Source organism: Typopeltis vanoorti, chromosome 9 (genome assembly GCF_054136105.1).
Source record: "Typopeltis vanoorti isolate ZY-2024b chromosome 9, IOZ_Tvanoo_1.0, whole genome shotgun sequence".
Lineage (NCBI taxonomy): Eukaryota > Metazoa > Arthropoda > Arachnida > Uropygi > Thelyphonidae > Typopeltis > Typopeltis vanoorti.
In genome coordinates this window covers 29,681,196-29,695,219 of record NC_143557.1, presented here as the reverse complement: position 1 = coordinate 29,695,219, position 14,024 = coordinate 29,681,196, and the positions used below count along the sequence as shown (strand labels likewise).

Sequence of the window (14,024 nt, the reverse complement as noted above, 5' to 3'; positions counted from 1 at the left end):
TATGGCTTTTTCTGCTTCAGGTATTGATAAAATAAATAGACAAAAATGATTAATAATCTTAAAAGATTGGAAATCCCATAAAATTTGGTTAGAATGATTGAAATAACACTAGAAGGATCTAAAGCAAAAATTAAAATGCCAATATTTGGTGTTGTGATAATAAGGAATGTTAAGGAATATACATGAAAAATGTATGGAATATAATATAGAATTATACAATTTATATACTGATTTTAAACAAACTTTTGATAAAATAAATAGACAAAAATGATTAATAATCTTAAAAGATTGGAAATCCCATAAAATTTGGTTAGAATGATTGAAATAACACTAGAAGGATCTAAAGCAAAAATTAAAATGCAAGGTGAGTTAACAGAAGCATTCAAAATAAGTTCTAGAGCGAAACAGGAGATGCATTGTCTGCAAGTTTCTTTAATTTGACACTTGCATATATAATAAGACTCAATTTAAGAGGCTATATTAATAATAAATCTGTACAGATTTGTGCATATGAAGATGATATTGCAATAATTAGTCATACGAAGAAGGATTTTTAAAGTAAGGTCAAAGAATTAGATTTAAATGCAAAAGAAGTTGGTTTACAAATTAATGAGCAAAAAACTAAATATATGCAATATGGAAGTAATGGAAATAGAATAACCTCAAAATGTAGTATAGATAGCTATAATTTTGAATCAGTAAATCATTTTAATTATCTAGGATCCCTAATAACAATAATGAATAACACAGCTGAAGAAATAAATAATAGAATAATAGCTGGAAATAAATGCTATCACATGCATAAAGGATTACTGGTAGTAAAGCTCTAGATAAGAATTCTGAACTAAAAATTTATAAATCAATTATTAGACACTAGTAATAACATATGGATGTAATTCATGGATTTTATCCCAAAAATAAGAGAACAGGTTAAGGATTTTTGAAAGGAAAATAATGAGAAAAATTTATGGACCAATTAAAGAGAAGAATGACAATTGGAGAATAAGAACAAATAGTGAAATTAACAAATTAATAAATGGAAAAGATATTGTTAGATTTATTAAGGCACAAAGAATAGCATGGATAGGCCATTTAGAAAGGATGGAAGAAAGTAGAGGAGTTAACTGGACAAAGAAAAAAGAGGAAGACCTAAAAAGAGATGGTTAGATGAGGTTGAGAAAGAACTCGGAATTCTTTAAGTTAAGAATTGGAAAGTACTGCATTGAACAGAGCAGAATGGAAATATATTGTGAAACAAGCCAAATCCTATAAAGGGTTGTAGAGCTAAAAGAAAAAAAAAAGATATTTGGTGTTGGAATCATGGCTTTTGGGGGACTGGAGTTCCACATAACATCTTGCTAGAGTTACATCAATGAGGCCATCATTTTAAGATTTGAATAATTTATTAGCAACTCACAGACGTCTTTGAATTCTTGTTTGTGCAAAGTTTTGGTACAATGTAAAGACTGTAAAGGTACCTCTGCAGTCAATTCTATGACATGCATCAAGTGGATGTTCAGAAAGGCTCGATTTCCAATAATCAAGGAATTTGATATAGCAAAATAATCATGGCAGGTTATATTGATGATGATATATGAGCAACGCTACTATCAAGTGAAGATAAGGATGATGCGGTGATGCGAGCTGTTGAAAAAAAATAAGTATTAGTAGTAACAAAAGACATTATTGTATTTTATTTTTTTTTGCCAATACTGGTTTTTAAGTTTGCACTATTCAAATTTGCGATTTTTTTTTTTTTTTTTTGTTGTTGTTTGTATGACTGTCTGGTATTTTTTTAGAATTTTATTGTCTCAGTATAGTATCCAAATGTATCGATGGTATTCAACATGGCAACCAACAGTTTTACTAGCATCATTTAAAAACTACATTATTTGCAGCATGGTTGATCATTTTGTAGGTAGCTATGAAAGATATGCATCCTATTGTTTAAAAATGTAGCAGGTGCAAGAAGGGAATGTATACGTGTGCATGAAATGTAGGCAGTGGGAGGCACAGAAAGATAAGTATCTCGATCTCAAGATTTAGTGGTAGTGGAAATAGTGCTTCAGAAACAAGTAAAATTCAATTTGTAGATACTAGTAGTGTATTGGAGGGTGGAGAGAATGTTAAAGATGTACATATGGATTTAATCTTGGAAAGTTTAGCAGAGATGGTTTGTCTGAAGGCCATAATTGTGTATGTGTGTGAATGCCAATTGAAAGCAGGATGTGTGGAAACAGAACTGCTGAAAAAGGAGAAGGAAGGCATAAAGACTGAGCTGAGGAGATTGAATGAAGATATCAGTAGGAGGATGGAGAGGTTGGCTAGTGTGAAAGGAATTAGAGTAGGTGTAAGAGAATGGCATCAGAATGCAAAGGATGGAAGAGACAAGGGAAGAAAGGGAATTGCAGAAAGTGAAGAGATAGAGAAGTAGGAGAGAGAGGGAGAGATTTGAAGCTGTCAGTCAGGAATGCCGGTGAGAGAAGGATGAATGAATCTGTTCAGTGTGTCATGTATGGAGATTCAATGATTCAGGGTGTGTAGAGTAGAGTGCCATATGAGTGCCTGCCTAGTGGAACAACAGAGTATGTCAATGACAGTAAAGAGGAGTGAAAATGTAGTGGAGATGATAGTAATGTTTGGGAAAAATGATCTAAGAGGTAGCGTGAATCCTGTAGCACGACGAGATTTGAGGTCAACAATAGTGCAGCAGAAATGTGTCCACACCCCAGTATGATAACATGGAATGGAGGCGAAGAGTGATAATGAATAAAACAACAGCAACAATGCGTAGAAAAAGAGGTATGGAATGTGTGTGTGTGTGTGTGTGTGTGTGTGTGTGTGTGTGTGTGTGTGTGTGTGTGTGTGTGTGTGTGTGTGTGTGTGTGTGTGTGAGAGAGAGAGAGAGAGAGAGAGAGAGAGAGAGAGAGAGAGAGAGAGAGAAGAGAGCTGTATGTAAGAAATGAATTATATTTGAATGCAGAACAATCCAGGTATTTGGAAAGTGTTGTTTTCTGGGCAAGTGAGTGTGTCTGGGCAGGGAAACTAGAACCACATAGGTCATATATTGCAGGAAACACCTCATGCAAAATCAGTGGATTAAAAAATGAGAGGGAGTACACTATATTACAGAGCCAGGTGGAGAAATGATGGTTATAAGAACACAGGCAATACACTAGTTTTTCTGTATACAAATGCTAGGAGCATCAGGAATAAAGGAAATGAGTTTGTGGCATTGATTGACTCTGTCTCTAAAAAGGTTGTTGGTATCAGTGAAACTTGGTTAACTGACAAGGATGTTTGAACAAGGACAGACATTAAAGCATTTTTAGCATATAGCATATAGGCAGGACAGGGAGGGGAAAATGTGGTAGTGTAGTGTTACTCATGATATGAGATCAACTGCCCTCTCAGGGTGAAAATCTCAGTGAAAATAACACTAATGGCTTTGAGATTACATATGGTGTGAGATGTTTATCAGACAAGTTATTCAGTTAGATGTTGCTACAGACTAGGTAATATAGATGGCAATGAGCAGGAAATGTTCAGGCAAATTAGTTTGGCATATGCAAAGCAAGAAATCATTATAGGAGATCTCACCAATGGGGATATAAACTGGACAGAAGAGACAGTATGCAGTAATAAGAGAACTGAATTTTTGGATTTCTTTAAGTGACAACTGTCTTAGGAAGCATATGGTGAAGGGAACATGAGGATCAAGAGTTTTTGATTTGATCATAGAATCATAGGATCCAATTGGAAAAGAAATGACATAATTTGTTCCTTGCTGGTGAGAGTGACCATGTAGTCTTGACTTGGAGGATGAAAAGGCATGTGAGGTATCAAAATAGAAAGAATTTATGTGAATTGTAAGGCAGGTGACTATCATAGACTTAGAAAACAGGTTGATGCAGTACAATGGATGAAAGAATTTGAAGGACAAGGAGTCATTATGCATGGGAGATACTTAAAAAAAAGTTGACAGCGATGGCAGATTGTATACCTCGAGTGAACAAGATAAAGAATTTGGAGTCAAATAGGTGACAAAAGAAATAAAAGGGAGATTGCAGAAGAAAAAGAGATTATGAGAGATGTATAAAGAGAGTGATGGAGAACAGTTACACGAGAAAAAGATTCAGGCTAGCAAAGTGACTGATATTATAAGGACAAAAAAAATTTGAGTATGAGAGGAGATCGGCACTGCAATCCATGGAGAATCCCAAGGAGATTTTTCAGTATGTGGCTAGTAGGAGGAAAAATGATAGCAGACGGATTACCTTGCTGGATGAACATGGGAATCAGGTTACCAAAGCAGATTACATAGTTGAGATATTAATGATCACTTTATTAGTGTTCCATCCTGGTACTACAGGATTTATTTCTAGAAGGATAATGAATGGTGAAATGCTACCATGAACAGGATATATTCCAAATACTAAATAAGCTAAAAGTCAATAAGGCAGGAAGATAGGATGGAATTTCACCACCTGTTTTAAGAGAAACAGGTAGTGAAATTCCATCATATGGAACTGAATGTCCATTAACTTGGATATTTAATGAAAGTCTTGCAATGGGATAAGATTCATGGAAAGTGGAAGGAGGGTAAGACAGTACCATCACATAAGGGTGGTGGCAGAATGGATGTATCAAACTATAGGCCTGTTTGAATATCTTCTGTACTTGTTAAGATTTTGGAGATATTGGTAAGAACTTGTAAACAAGATTGGACAGATGAAGGAAATATTTATGCAGGAAAGCATGGATTTGTTAAATGATGCTCTTGTTTCAGAAACTGCTTACCTTTTAGAACAGAGTAACAAGAGCATTCATTGGATGAACGCACACACCATCATTTTTTTTTCGATTTTTCCAAGGCATTTGACAGGGTGCCACGTGACAGGTTGATTTTTAAGCCGCATCATATAGGTTTGGATATCAGATTAGTGGACTGGTATATGGGGGAGAAGAATCAGGGACTAATGTTGGAAGTTTATTTTACACTTGGTTAGACTATAATAAATTTGGTTTAATCCTTTATCCAAGTATAAGCAAACAGAGTTTGTGCCTGAAGATTCTTCAGGACTGAGGCAATTAGTAGTAAAGGTGGACCAAGCTTTCATCACTCCTTGTCTCAGTATCTCCCACAATGCAAAGCACAACTCCTTAGGAACATGTATAATGCTTTCATTAAGGGAAGGGCCACTACCTAGACCGGTTTCAATCTTTATTGAGGTCTCATCAGTGGGAGCCAGACCCAGAAGTGGTGATACTAAGACAGAAGCAATGGAGAGGTCATATTTACTTATATGAGTTGCCAAAAGGTGTACCACCTTATTATTAAATTACTTTCAATTTAGAGAAAGATGTTGGAAGTTTATTTTCAATTTGGTTAGACTATAATAAATTTAGTTTAATCCTTTATCCAAGTGTAAGCAAACAAGGTTTGTGCCTGAAGTATCTTCAGGACTGAGTAAAGGTGGACCAAACTCTCATCACTCCTTTTCTCAGTATCTGCCATATGCAAAGCACATCTCCTTGCAGACATGTATAATGCTATGCATTAAGGGAAGAACCACTACCCAGTTTTTTAACAATAAGTGGTACACCTTTTAGCAACTCATATAAGTAAATATCACCTCTCCATTGCTTCTGCCTTAGTATCACCACTTCTGGGTCTGGCTCCCACTGATGAGACCTTAATAAAGGTTGAAATCGGTCTGGGTAGTGGCCCGTCCCTTAATGCATAGCATTATACATGTCCGTAAGGAGATGTGCTTTGTATTATGGGAGATACTGAGACAAGGAGTGATGAGAACTTGATCCACCTTTACTACAAGTTGCCTCAGTCCTGAAGATACTTCAGGCGCAAACTTTATTTGCTTACACTTGGATAAAGGATTAAACTAAATTTATTATAATCGACCAAGTGGAAAATAAACTTCCAAATTCTTTCTCTAAATCCAGAGTAATTTAATAACAAGGTGGCACTTTTGGCAAGTCGTGTAAGTAAATATGACCTCTCCATTGCTTATGCCTTAGTATCACCACTTCTGGGTCTGGCTCCCACTGATGAGATCTCGATAAAGGTTTAAAACGGTCTGGGTAGTGGCCCTTCCCTTATTGCATAGCATTATACATCTCTGTAAGATGTGCTTTGCATTATGGGAGATACTGAGACAAGGAGTGATGAGAGCTTGGTCCACCTTTACTATAAGTTGCCTCAGTCCTGAAAATACTTCAGGGACAAACTTTGTTTGCTTACACTTGGATAAAGGATTATACTAAATTTATCATATCAGGGAGTAAGAAGGTTACAAATGGAGTTTCGCGGGGTTCAATACTGGGACCATTACTGTTCAAAACTTTATCATCATTAAATTCCTGCCAGTACCCTCAGAGGTGTACAGGATATGACCACATCAAAAATTTACAACTTTACTAACTTCAAATCTAGAATTTTCCTCCAAATCAGTCTGTTGCCTGTCAAGACTCCAGTATTATGCCTATTAATACTCAAAGGGGTATATATATTTTTAGGGCATTATTGGTGAGTACAGAAGGCAATTAAGGTAGAATAAAAGAGGTGGAAAAATTTTGGTACATACCTTTATTGATTCTATGATGTCTTCCACTTCCATGATCTCGCTAAAGGTTGTTTACAAGCGGGGGGGGTTTGCCAAACTTTGCTATTGTTCGCAGGAACCGCTCCATTCCCGGGAATAAAAAAATTTGCTACCGAGCTTCACGTGCACTCATAAAGCAGGCCATACATGACAGATTCAGAAAGAAAAATCAGGCTTATTCATACATCCACAATACGAAACGTAGATTAAAAACCTTATTGTCCCCAAATGAATGGGCAAGTTTCTCCGAGAGAGCACCCAAACACACATCGACGACTACAATCTGTTACCTGAAGCTCGACACACAAAAAAATGGTTTGCCTTAACAGGCACAAAATACATAACATATACTGTTCCCAATCTTTCGGACACCACTGTCCCACAACCCACACTTGACAACTCCATCAAAAACCTGTCAGATCACACCCTCACACCTGACGAAATCATCATCCTGAACAAAGGACTTAACTTCGTGATATCCCCTAAATTTGTACCGAAAAAAGACATCATCATCGAACTCCAAGCGAAACTTGAAAATGACCCAAACAGAGACACAATATTCCAAAAAATAAACAACATTATAAATAGCAAAATAATAGTAAAACCCAACATTACCTCAACTTACATAGAGCCCTATTATCTTTAAGGAAGAACCCTGATATCATGATTATAAAAGCTGACAAAGGAGACACTGTAGTTATCATCAACAAAACCGATTACCACAACAAAATTATGGCCGTCTTAAACGACCAACACACCTACCAAAAAATCGACAATGATCCTACCCCTGACCTCATAAAACAAATCAACAGCACCTTACACATCTTAAAAATCCAAAACAAAATAGATAAAACCACAATGAGACACACAACTCCCCGCACTACACGCACCCCCTATATGTTCGGGAACATCAAAACCCACAAGGACGGATATCCGATACGACCCATAGTCTCCTACAAGAACACTACCACAGCTCCTTTATCTAACTTTGTTGCCAAACTCATCAAACCACTACTAACAACGTCTATCTGTATGATCAAAAATACGGATGACCTATTCTGGAAAATAAATAACATTACTCCATCCCATGATGACATCCTCACCTCATTAGATGCAACTTCATTATACACAAACGTGGATGTCCCCAGGACCTTAGACATCGTGCACACACTACTCATAGAGGACCACACCCTACACACACGCACAAAACTAACACCAATTGACATCATTAGCTTGATCAAACTCACAATATCTGCAAACTTCTTTAATTTCAACAACTCCTTATATGTTCAAATTTTCGGTCTCCCAATGGGTCAAAACATCAGTGGTCATCTAGCAGAATTATTCTTGGCACACATTGAATCACTTCTACTCCACCCCCCCCCCCCCCCCCCGGCATCACCTTCTATGGCAGATACGTAGACGATATTCTATGCATTGGAAAACCCTCACACGTCTCCGTTTTACAAACATCCCTCAACGATTATAGCAACAGATTACATTTCACCATGGAAACAGAACAAATCCATCAATTTCTTAAATCTGACATTAATCAGAAGCCATAACAGAATAGCTACGAAGATATTCCACAAACCCACACATATCGGAAACTACCTCCATTTCAATTCATACCACCCATATTCCGTCAAAAAATCAGTCATCCTATCACAATTTATCAATGCTTACAAATTCTCAACCAACAGCAATTATCTTAACACAGAATTAAAATATTTAACACAAGTTTTCAAAAATCGCAATTACCCTACACATCTAATAAATTACGCGAACAATATGGCAAAATCCCGTCATAACGATAATACAACCAAAACAGACTTCCCGACACATATGGTCATCAAATTGCCATACATCCAGAACACATACAAAGCCTACAAATACATTTTCAAAAACACAGATTACAAGCTAGTATTCACCACGAACCAAAAATTAGCAACTCTCCTAAAACCTAAAAAATCTCTCTCACACAAAGAAATATTCGAACTCCACAACGTTGTCTACAAATTTCCTTGTCAAGAGGATTGTGACGTCACCTACACTGGCTCCACAATTAGGTCCCTATGGGCCAGATTACAAGAGCACTTTAGGGATTGCAATATCCCCATTCCGGAATACCTGAACACAAAAAACATCGCAACACAAAAACCAAAAATAAAACACAGAGTACAGGGAAGACTGAGATTGCAGCTCACGCACTTGAACTAAAACATATCCCTCAAATTGACAAGGCAATAATCATAGACAAACAAGACAACGAAACAATGCTAAGAATATCCGAAACTATCGCCATAAAATGCGATGAAAATTCTATCAACATCCACCGCCCCTACCTAATTTCCGAATGTTGGACGTTCCAGAACCTACAATTTAAGCCACGCCTCCGGCCACGTAGCGACAACTAATGCCCTTATTTGGTGTTACAACTTTGCCCTGACATAGCCCCACACTCATTTCCAAATAAGTTCCGAGGATGGTCACACGACCAAAACGGCTCCAACATCCCGTAAAGTAAAAAACCTGCCCCAGTTGTCACAATAGTCTTCTACCCTTCCCCCCCTCCTTCTGCTCCCCCCACAAAAATGCACCCTAAACCAAATTAATATATGTATACATTTATATATATATATTATTAGTATTAACCCGGGTTATCAAAATCATTTTCCTGTGTGCAACTCCCCCCCCCCACACACACACACTTGTAAACAACCTTCAGCGAGATCATGGAAGTGGAAGACATCATAGAATCAATAAAGGTATGTACCAAAATTTTCCCACCTCTTTTATTCTACCTTAATTGCCTTCTGTACTCACCAATAATGCCCTAAAAATATATATACCCCCTTTGAGTATTGATAGCCAATGTATTTAAATAGGGTCACTCCTTAACAAAAACAGGCTATAATAGCCATACTTATAACTGTAGTGTTTAAGAGGAGTAACATGGAATTTTTCCCAGAGACTATACTTAACTAATATTTTACCATATCAATCAACCTATATCTTGGATCTTTTTTTCCTGCCAATCTAGCAGAGAACACTTGTTTTGCTAATCTGTCCTCGCCCATTCTTTTTAAGTGACCACACCACCTCAGATTAGCTCTGCTAACACATTACTGGATGTCAAATTCTTTCCCAATATCCTAGTTTTAATATGATATTGCCATCTGTTCTCGTCCCTAATCTTTCTCAGGACTCTCATATCTACGCTCTCTAGTATTTGATCAAGTGTTTTACTTCTGACCCAGTTCTCAGATCCATAAGTTAAAATTGGTTTGAACAATTTAAAAATTTATGAATTAAAAAAAATAAATAAATAAAATAAATAATTTTTTTTAAATTATTATAATTGAATAATTAAATAACTAAATAATTAAATTTAAATAATTAAAAATAAGTAAATAAAAATAAATAATAATAATTAAATAAATTTAGAAAATTTAACCTTAGCTACTTAGGCGGTGCTTTGTGAATATAACAGTTATTGTTTAATTAGCCTTGTACCTGTACTGATGATGCCTGTGATACTCAGGTAAAAATTCTACGAATAAAGAATAATTTACGTGAGTTAATTCCGTTATTATAATAGTTAGTAATATGTCTACTCATGGTATTTCCTTACTGAAACTTATAAGAAGAAAGTCTTTTAAATGGAGAGTGGTAAGAGCATGGAATGCATTGCCTGAGAATGTGCAGACAGTGGATAAGTTTAAGGAATGGTACAATAGACTTTGTGCTGGCCTCCAACAATGAGTCTTTTGACTCCTTGGAGGTCAGAAAAATAATATTATATTTGTGTTATTTATTTTCTTATTAGGATTGCACGAACAGGATACTAAATAGGAACTGAGTAAGTTGAATTTTGAAGGTTGTCTAAATGTAGCTTCAACACTGTATTTGTGTAACATTCCTTTTTTTTTTTTATCTGTTTTGTTCTGTTTTTTATTATTGTCTTAATGTAATGAATGACTGTGCCGTTGTAATATAAAATTCTTTATATGCTAAAATAAAGAGCCAAAAGGCTTCAGTTCAGCAATGCAAAATTATACAAGTGGATATTAGATCCAGCATTATTTCAAAGGTGAATGTAGAAGCTATGAAAGTTTCATAAAAATAAGTTGGCCAGAGAGCTTATGGGAATACAGTTATCAACATTCATGAGTTGCCTTAGCGTGGACTACTTAGAAAACATAGACAAATATATAGACACTTGGGCACCTATGTTTTCTTCATCTCTGCAATACCAAGGTGAGACAGATAGCTCCATTAATATTCTGTTGACAAATAGTATTATGCGATTGAATTCTGTTGGGTTTGAGGTTGTTCCAGTTTGTCCTGGTTTCCTGACAAAAACTCTAGCCAGCATTAGACATAAATGCGATTATGTTGAACCATTATAATTTGTGTGTCTGTGTGGTTAAAGCCAATACAGAATACAATTTGACAAGTTAAATCGCAAATCCAGCATATCATCTGTACAATATACTGGTATATGCCCACTAAAATGCATTAAGAGAAGTTGAGAATTGGACACTGCATCAAGAAGCTCTGATAAGTTCTCCATATTCCCTATAGGCTATATGGCAGCCTCCTCTTAGTTTATACCTCTGATCCTTAAGTGACATATTACATCTTTGTGTGTAATATGTAATATAAAAGGAATATTAAGTTATTCCAAATAATGTTGGATTCAATATCCACTTAATTTGAATAATTAAATTAATCCATTTTCCATCATTTTCTGTCTACTGTTGGATGAAGTCCTTCCTCAAAGTTTTGCATTCAATTCTATCTTGAGTTGTTCTATGCGACTGAATCCCATCCTCCCACCATCTTTTTGATCTTCCTATAGCTCTCTTACTCAAAAATGGACAAAGCTGATATCAGAATGGTATCACAAAAATGTAAAGTCCATCTCTGGGATACCATTCTGATATCAACTTTGTCCATTTTAGATTGATACTTCTTGCAACATGAACTGCACATTGGCATTTGAATCTTTTAATAGCTATTATAATAAATAAATATTATATTTATGCTCATACCATGATTTGGTGTAATGTAAACAAAAGGTGCTTTTCCAGTCAATTCAATGTAGAGTATCCAGGGCATGATCAGAAAGGCCAGATTTGCCAAGTTGTTAAAATTAATGTGCCATTTATGTTAATTTTTTCAGAACATATAAAAACAGGACTTCATTTGTTTCAGTAAACAAGCACTATAGTCTGAGCTCTAATCCAACTTTGTAATTTCTATACCAAGTAATGATCTTTCCATTTTGCTCTGGGAAATCCTCAACTTGTTGGTCAATTTCTGTATTCTCTGCTTCTTCTTTCGGCATTCGCTGAACTGAATGCAGAAAGAACCCTCTCAAATGATGGATAATAAGCATAAAGATGGAGTAACAAACTCATAAGGGCAAGGAATAATTTGTTACAGTGGAGTGAATTACTTTTAAAACAGAAATGCTGATATTAGACTTTGTGAAGCATTTTTTGCTAGCATCTAGTATGCTGAAAAGACTTGCATATCTCTAGCTAGGCAAATCATATATGGGATTGTCATATTAGGAAAGAAATGTTCTAGAATGTAAGAAGTATTTTTAAATCAACTAACTCAGGATGATGAGAAAATAACTTTTCTAATAAACGAAGATAATCTCTTGACATATCACACAAAAGAATCAGCAAAATAGATACCTCAAAGAAACTATCCAGTATTAGATAAACATTTGAGAGGTCAGGAAGTAGGCAATTTAGGGTGTTTTGTACAACATTTTCTTAGTATTGGAGTTTTTTTTATATTAACTTACTTGGCCACACAACAATATCAGGTATGCGCTGAAATCTTCCTTCTCTGAGTATGAATATTTCCTTCATGGTATGACCTATTAAAATTAAAGCATTTTTAAGGGAATGTTTAGAAATACAATTTGCAAAACCTTCAATACTAAATGCTATTTTATATGCATTAAATGAATACAGGATGGAGATGTGTATAACTAAATAATTTGATTCAAGGAAATATAATTAAGCCATTTCAATCCAAATCAATATCTTTTATTAAATATTAAACATACTATGTAACCTGTGAGATTCTAATCAACCACTTTAATCTTAATGGTCTAAAAATCTCAAGAATCATCTTAAGAATTTTAGGCCATCAAACAATCAAAGTCAAGCTGTATCACTACTTCTTCTTCTGATAAAAAGGCTTATACATTGGCATTCATTTCAGTAAATTGTGTAGCCTACTGTGTTAGGAATAATAACTAATTTCCTCATGTTCCAATCTTCATATTGTCATTATTTGGAGTATACACACACACACATGCACATATATATATATATATATACAAAGCCAAGCTATTACATTTCAAACAGTATGCCAAAGTGACAGTGATTTGATCAACCATTATTCTACTGGCATGATCCCTAGTGGGGGAAAAAAACTACATCAAAACTATATTCTATTTATAACATCAGAGAACAAATTCACATAAATACTTTTCATCATCATCAAATTTCTGATATATACCATCAAAGAGTGTACAGGATATGATAGTACTACATGAAAAATTTACATCATAACTAACTTCCCATCTACAATTTTCCTCCAAATCACTCTGTTAAATGTCAAGACTCCAATATTATTGTCTTATATTTCTGTCTTCTAAGAAATTTTTTTTTTATTGTATCAATCCACCTATATTTTGGTATTTCTCTCTCTCTGTCTTTTTCCTGCCAACCTGGCAGAGAACACTTGTTTTGCTAATCTTTCCTCGCATATTCTGTTTAAGTGACCATGCTACCTGAGATTAGCTCTGCTAACGCATTCCTGGATGTTGACAATGTCAAGTTCTTTCCTAATATCCTTGTTTTTAATATGATATTGCCATTGATGCCATCTGTTCATACCTGTAATCTTTCTCAGGACTCTCATATCTGATATATCTCTAGTCTTTGGTCAAGTGTTTTACTTCTAACCAAGCTCTGATCCATAAGTTAAAACTGGTTTGAACACTGTCTTGTATACAGCTAATTTAGTGTTCTGACTAATTTCTCTCTTATTCCATATGAATTTATTCAACAGACTTCCTACCATACCAGCTTTGTTGATGCTGTTGTCTATTTCCATATTTAATTTACCATCTTCACTAAAAATCGTGCCTAAGTAGCTGAAATGTTTTACTTGTTCCACAGGTTCTCCATTCACAATGCTGTTGACATTTTCAACAATTCTGTCTATTTTCTTTGTCTTTTTATTGTTGACCTTCATACCATATCTATTACAACAGTTATTCAATTTAGTCAGGGAATCTTGCAGACTTGTAGCGGATTTATTTAGAAGTATAACATCGTCTGCATAAAGCAAAGAGAGCTGACATTA

The 14,024-nt window shown here is 35.2% G+C and overlaps 1 protein-coding gene across 1 annotated transcript in view; it reads right to left on the bottom strand.

The window, feature by feature from the left end:
* Nucleotides 1–14,024, bottom strand: part of Agps (alkyldihydroxyacetonephosphate synthase) — a 608,793-nt gene that overhangs the window by 391,368 nt on the left and 203,401 nt on the right. The window contains exon 6 of the mRNA XM_090397415.1: nt 12,448–12,522. Within this exon, the coding sequence (XP_090253541.1) occupies nt 12,448–12,522 (75 nt within the window). The remainder of the gene's footprint in view (nt 1–12,447; nt 12,523–14,024) is intronic.